The sequence below is a fragment of the Balaenoptera borealis genome (genome assembly GCF_965194805.1).
Source record: "Balaenoptera borealis genome assembly, chromosome: 5".
In the NCBI taxonomy this organism is placed as follows: Eukaryota; Metazoa; Chordata; class Mammalia; order Artiodactyla; family Balaenopteridae; genus Balaenoptera; species Balaenoptera borealis.
The window spans coordinates 87,113,206-87,127,243 of NC_138862.1; the positions used below are offsets into that span (position 1 = coordinate 87,113,206).

At 38.0% G+C, this 14,038-nt stretch overlaps 1 protein-coding gene across 3 annotated transcripts in view; it reads left to right on the plus strand.

Moving 5' to 3' along the window:
- The first annotated feature begins 889 nt into the window (after window positions 1-889).
- Window positions 890-14,038, plus strand: part of PEX5L (peroxisomal biogenesis factor 5 like) — a 243,044-nt gene continuing 229,895 nt past the window's right edge. For all 3 annotated transcript variants that reach the window (XM_082394029.1, XM_082394033.1, XM_082394026.1), the window contains exon 1: window positions 890-1,294. In XM_082394029.1, the coding sequence (XP_082250155.1) occupies window positions 1,274-1,294 (21 nt within the window). In that variant the 5' untranslated portion in view covers window positions 890-1,273. The remainder of the gene's footprint in view (window positions 1,295-14,038) is intronic.

Consider the following 14,038-nt stretch of genomic DNA (forward strand, 5'->3'; position numbering starts at 1 on the left):
TACACCAGCACATGGTGTGTGTATGTGTATGTATATACATTTATAATGTAAACATTACATCAAACTATCCACTCTCTTCGACTTGAGCCATATTAAATGCACTCTACCTGTATATTACGTAGTAAACACCCATTCATTCAACAAATATTTATAGGGTGCCTACCATGTGCCAGGAGGTACTGTACTATGCCCTGACACACCGTGCAAAAACAGATACATTCTTTCCCCAAATATCCCTGATCTCATGGAAATAACATTGTATATATAGAGACAGACAATAAATATATAAAATATACAGGATGTTAGGTGATGTTAAGTGCTAGAGAGAAAAACAAATCGTGGAAGGCCCTTAGGGACTGGAGTTTGCAATTTCAGGGTAGTCAGCAATGAATTAGGGGTGGGGTGAGTGGGGAGGGGCTTAATTCACCGATTGACAGGGAGGTAACTTGTGAGAGCTGAATCAGAACAGAAGTAAACTCTTCGGAAACCCCCGTGCTCAGCTTATTCTGTCTGTAGGATGATGGGCTTAGTCGGTATTGATGGCTCCTGGAGAGACAATACATATATATTCCTCCTACTTTTCTTGCAACTAGCCGCCAGCTCGGCTGGAGTCTCCCTAGAAGCCGATGCCGCACCTGAACACCTAGTAAGACCGCCACCGCCCGCGGGCACTTAGGCGCCACGTGCGCGCATTCCCGATCAGGCGCGCAGGGGGGCGCGCGCCTGCCTCGGCCGCTCCCGGGGCCCGCCGGGGACGCGCGCGCGCGTGTCCGGCCCCGCGGCCTCTCGGCAGGGACGCGGCCGGGAGGGCGGCGCGCGCCCCGCTCGGCAGCTGCGGCGGCGGCGGCGGCGGCGGCAGCGGCTGGTGTGGGCGCTCACGTCAGGGCGGGGAGGAGGAAGGGGTTCGCTGTGGAAAGAGTGAGAGAGACATGAGGCAGCCAGGCAGGAAGCGAGAAAGTGTTCGGCGGAGAAGGAGTGAGTTTTAGAGACGCCCGGCGAGCAGGACCTGCGCCTGCGGGAGAGTGTGGCCGCCGGGGCTCCTCGCCTCCTCTGCTTGCTCTGCTGTGTCCGCTTTCAGAACCCCGAGCGAAGAACAGTTCCCGACAGCCTAAAGCTCTGTCAAGGGGCCGCCGCCGGCCAGGCTACCTGGAGCCTTGACCTGGCTCAGGGGCACCCTCTGAGAACCCATCTTCTCCCCTCTGTTGGTGTGCAAGTCAGCACGGGGGGGAAAGCATCCGGCAGCCTCAGGGAGCCCTAAAGAAGCTGAAGCAGAATGTACCAGGGACACATGCAGGTAAGACATTTCCATCGAACTGAATAGGGATCTTGGGGACTAATATAGGAGCCAGGGGGTTCACCAAGTTACTGTGGTCAAGTGCTGCCTTCATACAGTTCAACAAGTGAAGTGGTGCAACGTGACCATAACATTTCAGTCCGGTGCTTTCGGTAAAACTAGACGGGTTTCTGTGGGAGAAGGGGAGGAAATACCTCAGAACTTTGATTGGGAAGTTTGTTTTCTGTGCATTCCCTGAGCCTGTTTCTTTAAACAAGATCAAGGAATCCAAAAAGAGGAAACCTGGAGATGACCGTGTTTCCGTTGTAATCCTATTGATGCAACTCGGCATGTATGTCAACTGAAGGGCAAACAATAATAGGAAAGACAAAGCTTTTCCTGTATCATCTGCAAAGGTTTCTTGGCAGTTGGAACACTTTGCCACTTTCGTATTATTTTTTAAAGTGATAATTTTTTAAATGGTTTGTGCTGTATTTTCCCCCTTCAGATGATGGGACATTGTCATCTATCCCTATAGTCACAGGATGACTTAGGAGGATGAATTTCAAACATGTCCAAGAGGCTCTAATGTTTTTCAGGGGAGGTGCTGTCTCTGGTTATTAAAACTCATCTGAGCTGAGCCACTGCTTCTCTCTGATGTTCTCTACTCTCTTGGGCAAGATTACTTTAACCTTGATTCCAGTTCTCATTCACATGGTTGGTTCTTCCTTATAAAGGCAGGTGTATGCTTTGAGGGGAAAAAAATGAAATACTAACTCAGCTTCCTAAAGTGTAAACTGAGCTCTTTTTTTTTACTGTTCCTAAATGCTTTAGTCATGGACTTAATGTTTGGGCTTCCTTTCCATTACAAAGATGGTCAAATACAGTTATCATATGTGGTGCTTTCACTCTGGTGTATAATGTGTATGAATACTGAGGATGTTACTTCTGTGTCTTTAGAGCAATTTAAAATAGATAAATTAACATGTTACTGCATTTGTGACTTAGTATTACCCAATATTTAATTTCTGAGTCTTTGGGGAAATTCTTTTGTATTACAATTTATTTTTATATAAAATGGTATTGTATCATATTCTTAAGTTTTGTAAGAATTCTGAATCAGCACTATCAGAATTCTAAAAGCATTTCCCGTATTACTGACATCATCCTGTTTTGAAAATTATTAATAGAATTATATCACAGTTGTTGGACAATAATTAGTGCCTGAAATATATTTCTAAATATAAACAATAAATACGATCTGCATGTTTCTTATTAAAGCTACACTAATTGGAAAGTTTAGTAACAAAGAACCATTCAAACAATCACAGCTAAAAAAATTAACAAAGGGTTATTACCATAGTTCTATGTTTCATCTTCACCCAAGAATGATACTTATAATTTTATGTATTATCTATTTATTATACCTAAACAGTTTCTCCACAGGAGTAAAAATAGGAAGATTTTAATAAATGGAGTCAATCTTCAGAAAATTGCTCATTCACACAAAATTCATAATTGACTACTTGGGCAATTTACTAAAACTTTCCACATTATTTTTTGTTTGAAAATATGTTTTTGTGAATGAAGAATTGAAGCAACAATCTGATAAACTCAGGCACCCCCAAAACAATTTAAACTAAATTTTCTGAATACTTCAAGGATTGATGTTACTGAAACTTGAATTGTCTAGAATAATGTCTGAGGGTTTCATTTCACTTTGAGAGAATAGACAAAATGTAAGACTCTGCATATGATCCTGCCTTAATGTTTTTTGCTTGTGTACTTCTATAACAGCAAATATGATGGCTTGCAGTAAAACTCACAAATCTTTGCTGCCAAGCTTAGCTTGGAAACATTACTAAATACTGTAATCAATATGCTTGCCAAAATTTCAGAGCACAGTACTTTTCTCCTTTTTACTATTGACCACTGATGTTAACTTCTAAGGCTTTAATAGTTTAGTAGGTATTAAATGATATGATCATCTGAGTGGGAACACCCCACCCCCAAAAAAACCACTTATTTCAATCTGATTTATAATAGTTACTTGCTGACATTTTAAAACCCCAGTGTCTTTCCCAGAGAATAGTATTTAGCCTATAGACAAAATCTCCATTGTGTTGGTACATTTACATTAAATAAAGAATCTTTCCTTATCAGAGATAGTATCATCTTCCTGTGCTACCTGACTCTAATCACAAGGGAAAAGAAGCATAGCCCAAACACTCCAAAATATTTGTGATTTAAAATCTGAATACATATTTGGTAAAGTGGACCAGGGGTGAGCAGATTTACTAACATTTCTGCCAACTTTGGAGTTCATTTGAAACACTGGTGTTACTTGGCTGATACCTTAAAACAGGAGTGAAACAGAAAATATTTGCAATCATTAGCTCTGCCTTCTAATTCTACTCGTTTCTGTATCCAAGAGATTTTAAAATAAAATGCTTTGTAACTAGACAGTCTGAGCGGGGAGGTGTTCACATGAAGTCTTAAAAAATAGTCTGATTTAAAACTCCTGTGGTGCCTTCGTTTCTGCAACTTAACGAGTTTGTAAATAAAGTCTATTAATTCTTATACATATGTCTAATTCATCCAGTTTACCATAGAAACTGAATTCATTTTAGAAGCCACAGTATTTTAAAATCACACATTTGGTTTACTCTGCTAGTTCATTAGAAGATAAAAGTTGACATCTATTACAGATAGATAGACAGCACTGCATAGTAGTGTAGATTTCTTGGTTTCAAAGTGAATGCCACAGGTGTATTTCTTAGGAGTAGGGCCCCAGAGCTGTGCTGTTTTCCAAGTGCCTCAGCAATTATTTCCAAGGGGAATTCATCACCCCAGCAACTTAAGCAAAGGTTGTTTCTTTAGTGACTTTTAGATTTACTTCTTTTTCCCTTTTGACCAGGGGGCCAATGGTGTTTAAATGCACTTTGGCATCAGTTCTAACCAACTTTCTGTTTCTCACAGATGACCTGTGATCTTAATCCCTCCAATACCGCTGTGTGCTCTGCACTGTGATGCTTATTTGTATATGGCCATATGACTTAACACTGCCAATTAGAGCAAAATAATTACATGTCTCTGAATGTTCCCTTAGCCAAACCTTTTTTCTGAAATGGTATAAATACAAGGCAATGTAATTTCAATTTTGAACTAAGATTTTCTTGTTTTTAATAAAGGATCCCCAGTAGTATTTTTTGTTACAAAAGAAAGTTATTTCAGAAGACAATCAAAAAAATCTATTCGTAATTGTAACTGATCTTTATTATAGGCATTGAAAACAGACTTTTTTGACTTATTCAAGCCTGCTGAGGAAAAATTCCACACCCTCTGGCTTCACAAGACATTAATTAAGAAAATTTAAATGACAAAAATTATAAAATTATTAACATTTCAAAAAGTAGCCATTTATTTGTCTTCCCCCAAAGGGGTTTTGTGTTTTTATTTACGACTTTACTTAAGCCTTTAAAAAATTTTTTTCATGAAGGGGAACAGCTTGGATAACATAAATTATGTTAATACATTAGATCTGGCCACTGGAGACTCATTTGGTTCACTAGAAACAACGAACATAAGAAGCCAGTCCAAAGTAAGGGCATAGAATGTTTTCAACATCTATAACAGCAGTTTGTCATAACTGATACCTAAAGCAAAATTGTAAAGTAGATAATATTTGTCATGGATACTTCCACTTTTCTAAAAGATCCATTTTTCCCCTCCTGATGCCACCATTTTCTATCCTGTGTCATTTCTTTATCAACCCTTTGCTAACAAAAATATAATTAATACCAATATACCACACACATACACACACACACACCATATTCGCATTTTTAGGGGGAAATCTTTGAAAATTAGGAGTTTTTTGCAGGGGAGGGTTATGTTTTAAGGCGAATGAGGTAATGCCGGCCTAGGGCTGAGGTTGATTTTGTTGATTTGGTCATGGATAGCTACCGCCCTCCCCTCCCCTCTCCCCCCCACCAGCTCAAATAGTACCTGCCTTTCCTCCTCGAAGTCCTCCTATGAATGATAATCAGTATTAATACTCCTTGAATGAATTTATTTCAGACATGAATTTATTGTCTGAAATAGTATTAACCAGAACTCTGTTGAAGGAAATTCATGTACGCTGAAGCTGCTGTGCAAAATTATGACACAAGCTCCAGCAAGATTCCGAAGTGCCTTCCTATATATTTACAAGCAAATCATGCTTGATATGAGAGTAATACTGAGCTTCTAGCACTTAAAAATTATAATACTTATGGTATAATATTGCTGAATACTTGGTTAACCTGAAAATCTCATTCCCCAGCTATACCGGCCAACAGTTTACATTATAGACTTACTGTAAGAAACACAATATGTTCTTCCTAGATTTTGTTTATGGTTTATAAACATTCTTCCTAAAAACATGTGTTTGAAAGAAAAAATTCTAGCATACAAATGTTTTGACTATAAAACATTTTTAAAGTAAAGAATAAGAAAAGGTTAAAACAGAACTTGTTAATTTTAAAATCTTGCATCTCTAGTATTACCACTGCCAACCTAAGAAACATTAAGATGTGATGCACCATGTAGTCAAAACATCTGGCAGGCTGCTTTTTTACACTTTTCATTGAGATCACATGTTGCCAACACAGGCATAAGTTAGCGCCGTTTAAAGATTTTATATTCTAGAATTAATTTCTTGATACATTTATGGAATAACCGGTGTGCATTTCTTGCACTGAAAGTGAGGGCACACTACAGCCTAATGTTTCCCTATGGGACCTAAGTCCAATCTGAGTGTTTGGCGACATCTAAACATGATGTCATTTCAAATACACCAATAAGGAAAATGGGGTTGCCAAGTTTCTGAAATATGAAGCCTTTTTATCATTCAGACTTTGTAGAAGGAAAAAAATCACCTTGAACTATAGCATGTAACCCACGGATCAGAGACCAGATGCTGTGAATTGGGGGTTACATTTCTTTCAATGACCCCTTCCTTCATCTTCACCTCACCCAGTTCCCACCCCTCCTCACCTATGCCATCCCCTTTACTAGGGATACCAAATGGAAGACTTTTTCCAAGCCTGTTAAGAAAGATTTGTATATCTTATATATTATTATATTTTACAGAATATAAACAGGAAGATAGCTAATACCCTGTTGGTTAAATATCAAGACCATGGCTAATTGTTCAGAGCCCAGAGTCTAATATAGCACACTACCAATATTGTCATATAATGTCATTTTTTTTTCTTTTATAAATACGTTATTTATGACAGAGGTGACACTGGCATTGCAAGAGGAAAATGTTCTTTGTCAATCAATGATTCTTGGTTAATTGGATATCTATATAATTTTTTAAAAGGTGAATCTTGACTTCTATTTTGCATGTACACAGAAGTCCATCCCAAGTAGGTTAAAATAGGAGAATACATTTATGACCTAGGAGGTAGGCAGTGAACACATGAAAGTACATTTACCGGTAGCTGTTTTAATGTCCTTGTTTACCAATTCTGTTATCTGTGTCATTTTGTGGACTGTTTCTATTGATTGATTTTTATCTTCATTATGGGCTGTATTTTCCTGCTTCTTTGTATGCCTGGTACTTTTTGATTGGATGCCAGACATTGTGAATCTTACATTGTTGGGTGCTGGATATTTTTTAATTCCTTTTTTTTTTAAGTTTTGTGTTTGGACACAACTAACATACTTGGTTTGATCATTTCAAGGTTTGCTTTTAAGAGTTTTTACGTGATACTAGAAGCTACCAAAAGTTTTTGGGATAGGGCTGACTTGTCCTGTCTTCTGAGGTAATATTCTTCTGAGTACTTTATCTGATGTCGCACTCATCAGGAGATTTCTTGACTTGGTTTTGGGCATGTGAACTCTTTATAGCCCTGTCTGAGCTCTAAGAAGTGCTCTGGCTGTTCCTTTCTGATGGTCTGAGGGTAGCTTCCTCACATACATGATCAGAGCTCAGGGGAAGACTAGTGGGGGAAGCCTCTGCATGTCTCCAGAGCTCTCACCCTGTGCAGACTTCTCCCTAGCATTCTGCCCTGTAGAGTCTAACACCCGGGCCTCCTCAAATCCTCCACTCCGTCTCCTCAGCTTAGTGAGGATACCAGACATTTTGGGGTCCTCGCTTCCTACATTATGTCCTGGAAACTCTTTCCCGGCTGTAAGTAGGGCAGTCACAGTGCTCACCTTATTTGTTTCCCTTCTCTCAGGGATCCTGTGAGGCCTTTCTTCCCAGTGTTTAAAAATCATTGTTTTGTATATTTTGTCTGTTTTTTTCCCCAGTTTTATTGAGACATAATTGACACACATCACTGTGTAAGTTTAAAGCATACAGCATGATGGTTTGACTTACCTATATTGTGACACAACAGGTTAGGCTACCGTCCATCTTCTTATGTAGATACAATAAAAAGAAAGAAGGGAAAAAGGAAGAACATTTCTTCCTTGTGATGAGAGCTCTTAGGTTTTATTCTAACAACTTTCCTATATATCATCCAGCAATATTAGCTGTAGTCATCAGGTTGTGCATTACCTCCCTAGTACTTATTTATCTTATAACTGGAAGTTTGTGCCTTTTGACCACCTTCCTCCAATTCCCCCTCCAATTCCCCCTCCTTCACCCTCTGCCTTAGGTAATCACAAGTCTGATCTCTTTTTCTGCGTTTGTTTATTTGTTCTTAGATTACCCATATAAGTGAGATCATATAGTATTTGCCTATCTCTGAGTGACTTATTTCACTTAGCATAATGCCTTGAATGTCCATCCATGTTGTCACAAATGGTACGGTGTCCTCATTTTTTATGGCTAAGTAATAATCCATTGTGTGTGTGTGTGTGTGTGTATATATATATATATATATATATATATATATATATATATGTATATATATATCACAACTTCTTTAGCCATTCATCCACTAGTGGACACTTCAGTTGTTTTCATGTCTTAGCAATTGTAAATAGTGCTGCTAGGAATGTGGGTGTGCCAATATTTTTTGAGTTAGTGTTTTTGTTTCCTTTGGATATATTCCCAAAAGTGGAATTGCTGGATCATATAGTAGTTCTATTTTTAAATTTTTAAGGATCCTCCATATTGTTTTCCTAGTCACCATACCAATTTGCAATCCCACCAACAGTGCACAACAATTCCCTTTTCTCCACATCCACACCAGCATTTGTTATTTGTCGTTTCTTGTTTTTTGGATGTTGGCCATTCTAACAGACATGAGGTAATATCTCACTGTGGTTTTAATTTGCTCTTCCCTAATGTCTAGTGATGTTGAGCATCTTTTCATGTACGTGTAGCCTTTCTTATATCTTCCTTGGAGAATTGTCTATTCAGGTCCTTTGCCCATTTTTAATTGGGTTATTTGGGTTTTTTGCTATAAGTTCTTTACATATTTTTAATATTAACCCTTTATCAGATATATGTTTTACAAATATTTTTTCCAGTTACATAGGTTTTCTTTTCATTTTGTTCGTGGTTTCTTTTGCTGTGCAGAAGCTTTTTTACTTTGATGTAGTCCTACTTGTTTATTTTTTATTTTGTTCTTTGTGCTTTAGGTGTCATATTGTCATTTTTGACTGATCCTTATTAGTACCAATATACTACTTCTCCTATTAAAACTCTATTAGATAAATAACCATTATTATTCTCCATGTGAGATTTCACTAGATTGATCATCTTTATTATTTTTAGATAATGACCATTAAAAATTTCACAGATGAAAAATAATGAGCTCATTTAGATAGGAAGAGGCTGCTTATCCACCATTTCATTCAAGAGAAACACACAGAACTCTGCCAACAGCTCTGAAATGGGGTGAACCTAAGCCAAATAGGAGAGTTTGCATTGCAGGTGCATACACAACTCCCCAAAGCTCCTCTTCATGCATAGAAAGCCCTGAGAAACCAGACAAACTCTGTAAGTGGGAGGTGGTGTAGCAAAAACTTTTTCTTCCAAACAGAATGCCATATGGTCATCTATAAATCATGGAGATTCCAAGAGCTGATTGGTGCTGTTGTGATGCCAGATGCCAGAAATCTACGTAGGGAGCCACAAAATTCCCACTCCCACACAGCCTCTTAAAAATTATGCCGTTTTTAAAGCAACTGGTATGGTAGAAGAATTCAGAACCATTTCGTATGAGTAATGATAGAAGGAACTGGGGATGTTTAGCTTGGAAAGTAAAGACTCGAGGAGACCATGATGACTTTATATAAATATATGAAGGATTATTATGTAAGAAGGGGATAGAATTATTCTGTACATCCTTGAAGGTTAAAACTGGTATCATATCAGGGTGAGGTAAAAAGTTTCCTCAAGGCAACGACAGTAAGAAGACGCTGGATACAGTACCCAGTTCTCACTGTGGTGAGCTGCCTGCTTGGAGATGGAAGAGGCCAAGAGTGAAGGGGGAGCTGAATGTGAACAGAGCACAGTGCCCCTGTGCACACGCAGGCCTCTGACCCGAGACCATTATGCCTGTGGATGAAATCCAGTGAAAAGCACCATGAGATGGCATGTGTGTTTGTGTGCGCGTGTCTGTGTGTCCCACCAAAAATGGTTATGGTCGACTGAAGTAATGACCTATAGTAAGCAAAACCCAGTATGTCCTGGGGGGAATATTCCTGGTTCTCTGAAAGTATATGGGTGAGCATCAGACAGAGCCTTGCCAGTACCATGATGCAAAGTGATCAAAAATAGTGAAAGGTTAGAAAATATGGAACCTCTTCAAGGAGATGAGAAAGAGGAAAACATTTAAACATCATAACATGAAGCTGCTACAGGTGCAAAACATCTTTTTACTTCCTTTCACATGGGTGTTAACTGTAACATACATGCTTATGTGGAATGGTATCCTCTGATCATGCAGGGACATAACATCTGAACGGACAGGTGATTATGTGCACATGAAACACCTGGGAGCTTATTGGAAATGCAGACTCTCAGGTCCCACTCCAGATCTACTGAATCAGAAACTGAATTTTCCAAGATACCCAGTGATTTATACGTACATTAACATTTAGGATGCACTGATCTGAAAACATCTACATAGAGAACAGGACCTGATCTATTGCACTGAGACCTTAGCAAAAAGTTAGATTCTTGGCTAGTTTTCTGACATCACAGAGGCATAATGAGGTACCTGAGAGAGGAGCTGGCAAGAGCAACTATCACAACTATGTTTGAATAAAATTTCTTTCTTATATTGATATCATAACCTCCGCCTAATTGGTTATAGTTTTTCCGTCTGGGGAAAGCTCAGCAAACATATTATGTTCCATCTGAATATAATAAGCCTTCAAATATTTAGAGAACTATTATGTCTTCATCCCATTAAGTCTTTTCTTCTCCAAGATAAACAGCCCAGTTCACTAATCGTTTCTCATAATGACATTTCTGATGCTTAATGGCTCCACGAAAGTATGGCCTCGGAACAAGACACACTGCTCAAGATGTGATCTGACCAATGCCAAGCACTGTGAGATTATTTATCTCCTGGGAAAAACATCTACTCAGACAGCCTAAGACTGCTGTAGCATCTTTAGACTAAATTGTCCTCTAAATTGTTCTGATGTTTCTATTCTCTGAATAACTTGGGAGTTATCTCACAGGTGTTAGGTCTTTATACCAGAATAATCGTGAATCCATACATGGATTAGAATATTCTAGGTTAACAGTTCCTTATGTCTCCAACAACTGCAGTAATGTTCAGCTTTGAGGTCACAGAATCCTGAATTTGAAGGACTCTTGAAATTGTTTTGTTCAACCATTTCATTTCACTGATGAGGAAACTGAGGTCCGGTAAATAAGAGACTTGCTCAAAAGGTCCCATATAACTTAGTTAGCAGAGGTAGTACTGTAATGAAAGCTGCCTTATCCTAGTGTGCTATTCCCATTACACTTTTTACTCTTTATTTTGAATTAAAATAAAAATCTAAGTGAAAAGTAAGCATTATAATAAACTACTAGATGTTTTCAAATATCCAAGTGTTTGGCATTTAGTCACAAAAATTGATTTTTTCCTGCTTTTTGCTGTTAGTGTAACTATTTGATTTTTTTTAATCTTTTATTTTTTTTTAATTTTTATTTTATATTGGAACATAGTTGATGAACAATGTTGTATTAGTTTCAGGTGTACAGCAAAGTGATTCAGTTATACATATACATGTATCTATTCTTTTTCAAATTCTTTTACCATTTAGGTTATTACAGAATATTGAGCAGCGTTACCTGTGCTATACATTAGGTCCTTGTTGTTTATCTATTTTAAATATAGCAGTGTGTACATGTCAATCTCAAACTCCCAGTCTATCCCTCCCCCCCCCACCCTTCCCCCCTGGTAACCATAAGTTCATTCTCTAAGTCTGTGCATCTGTTTCTGTTTTGTAAATAAGTTCATTTGTATCAGTTTTTTTTAGTTTCCGCATATAAGTGATATCATATGTTATTTGTCTTTCTCTGTCTGATTTACTTCACTTTGTATGATAATCTCCAGGTCCATCCATGTTGCTGCAAATGGCATTATTTCATTCTTTTTAATGGCTGAGCAATATTCCATTGTATATATGTACCACATCATCTTTATCCGTTCATCTGTTGATGGACACATAGGTTGCTTCCATGTCTTGGCTATCGTAAACAGCACTGCAACGAATATTGGGGTGCATGTATCCTTTTGAACCATGTTTTTCTCCAGACATATGCCCAGGAGTGGGATTGCTGGATCCTATGGTAGTTCTATTTTTAGTTTCTTAAGGAATCTACTAAAATTGAATATGTAAAATATCAAATAGTTTCTTAAGGAACCTATTTGATATTTTACATATTCAATTTTAGTAGTCATTTGTTTGGCTGACAATGGAAGAAAGTCTGGTCTGTAAGTCTGTTTTAAAAGTGGAATGAAGTGCCATGAAAAGCTGTATCATTTTTATTTCCTAAAGGTGTTCCTCACTGTCTCTCCTTGGACTGACTAGTCTGACCATTTGAGTAAACTGGTTTGATAGGTTCTTGGAACTAGTTGCCTAAATATACAAGTAAAGCCATCAGGAGTTCTTAGCTGTAAGAAACAACTCAGAAAACAGAAGACAACTCTGGCTCATTTAAGCATAAAGGGAATTTATTAGAAGTATATTTGGACAATTGAAAGCATGGAAAGAATGTTGAAGATAAAAAAATCACCATTTTTGCAAAAATCATAGTAAAAATTGATTCAAGCAAGAATAATGGTCAATGGATGCTAAATCTGAGGAAAGAGGCAGTTTGAGGAGAAACAGGATATTTATATAACATCAAAATGTCACCCACATAAATTACAAAACAAAAAATCATGCCTTTTCCATGGAGAAATTGCACACTAAGTTACCAAAAGCAGCATCACCGATAAGGTGATCACCTGGCTGTCCATCTCTGGCTGCAATGCCCTGAGAAGGACACATCATTCCTATAGCAGTACTGCTGAGGATGCACAACCTGAATATAATCATGAGAAAATCTCAGACAAACCTAAAATGAGGGATATTCTATAGAATAAGCAGATTATGTTTTTCAAAAATGTGAGTATCATGAAAAACAAGGAAAAACTGAGATGTTTACAAATTAAAAGAAGACAAAAGAGACAATGACAGCTAAATGCAGTACGTGATAGTGGACTAGATCTTGGACTGGGAAAGAAAATTGTCATAAAGCACAGTGTGGCACAATTGAAACTTGAATATGGACTAGATGTTAGATTAGTGTTACTGTTATATGTGCTGATCTTGATAACTAAACTATGGCTGTGGCAAGAGAATATCTTTGTTCACAGGAAATACATGCTGCAGCATGAAGGGGCAAAGGGGCACAGTACAGGTAACCTACTCTCAAGTGATTTGGAATAATGAAAATAATAATATGCATGATATAATTACATAGAGAGAGAGAATGCCCAAATATAGCAAAATGTTAAAAATTGGTAAATCTGGGTAAAGGGTATTATGGGAGTCCATTGTACTATTCTTGCAATTTTTCTGTAGGCTTGCGATTATTTCAAAATAAAAAGGTTTCTAAAATATTTAAAAAAAACACATTAGGATACTCACAGACTCCTAGAACTAGGCTCCAAATGGAGGGACCACGAAAACCCCATGTTGGAGCTTCAGCTGCTGCCCCCCACTCCCAGGATGAATGTTCTACCATGACTATGTGCCCCCAAAACTCAATTCAAAGTGGGGTCAGGTGTAGCTGGTTGGTGGAACTGAGTCAACACATCCATACCGTATTTGCAAGGTAGTCTGGGAAAATGCATTTCTGCTTGCCACCAATATTCCAAAAGTGGACAGTTTCCCAAATACAGAGTTTAGATTTGGGAAAGTTAAAAAAATTAAAAAGCCAGTATCCACTATAACATGTTATAGATATTGCTTGAAAGTAAAACAAACACCTCTCTATCTTGACCTAACTAGAGTTCAATCGGCCTTGAGGGATAAGAGTTAAAAGAAAATAATTCTCTTTAAGTCCTGTGCTTATTTGGTACTACCTGCCATTACATGCAGGCCTGCAGGAGAATACAGTAAAGCTAGAATATATTGGTTTATTAAATCGTGCAGCAAAGAAGAGTAGAATGATCCCTCCGTCATTCATCAGTGTCCATTTACTGCTCACTTCCATTCTTTTTGAGAAATTAGAAAGAGCCCTGCGAAGGATTTAGTAATTAATCAGGGGATTAAAATACATATCATGTACCTTAGTGATAAGAACAT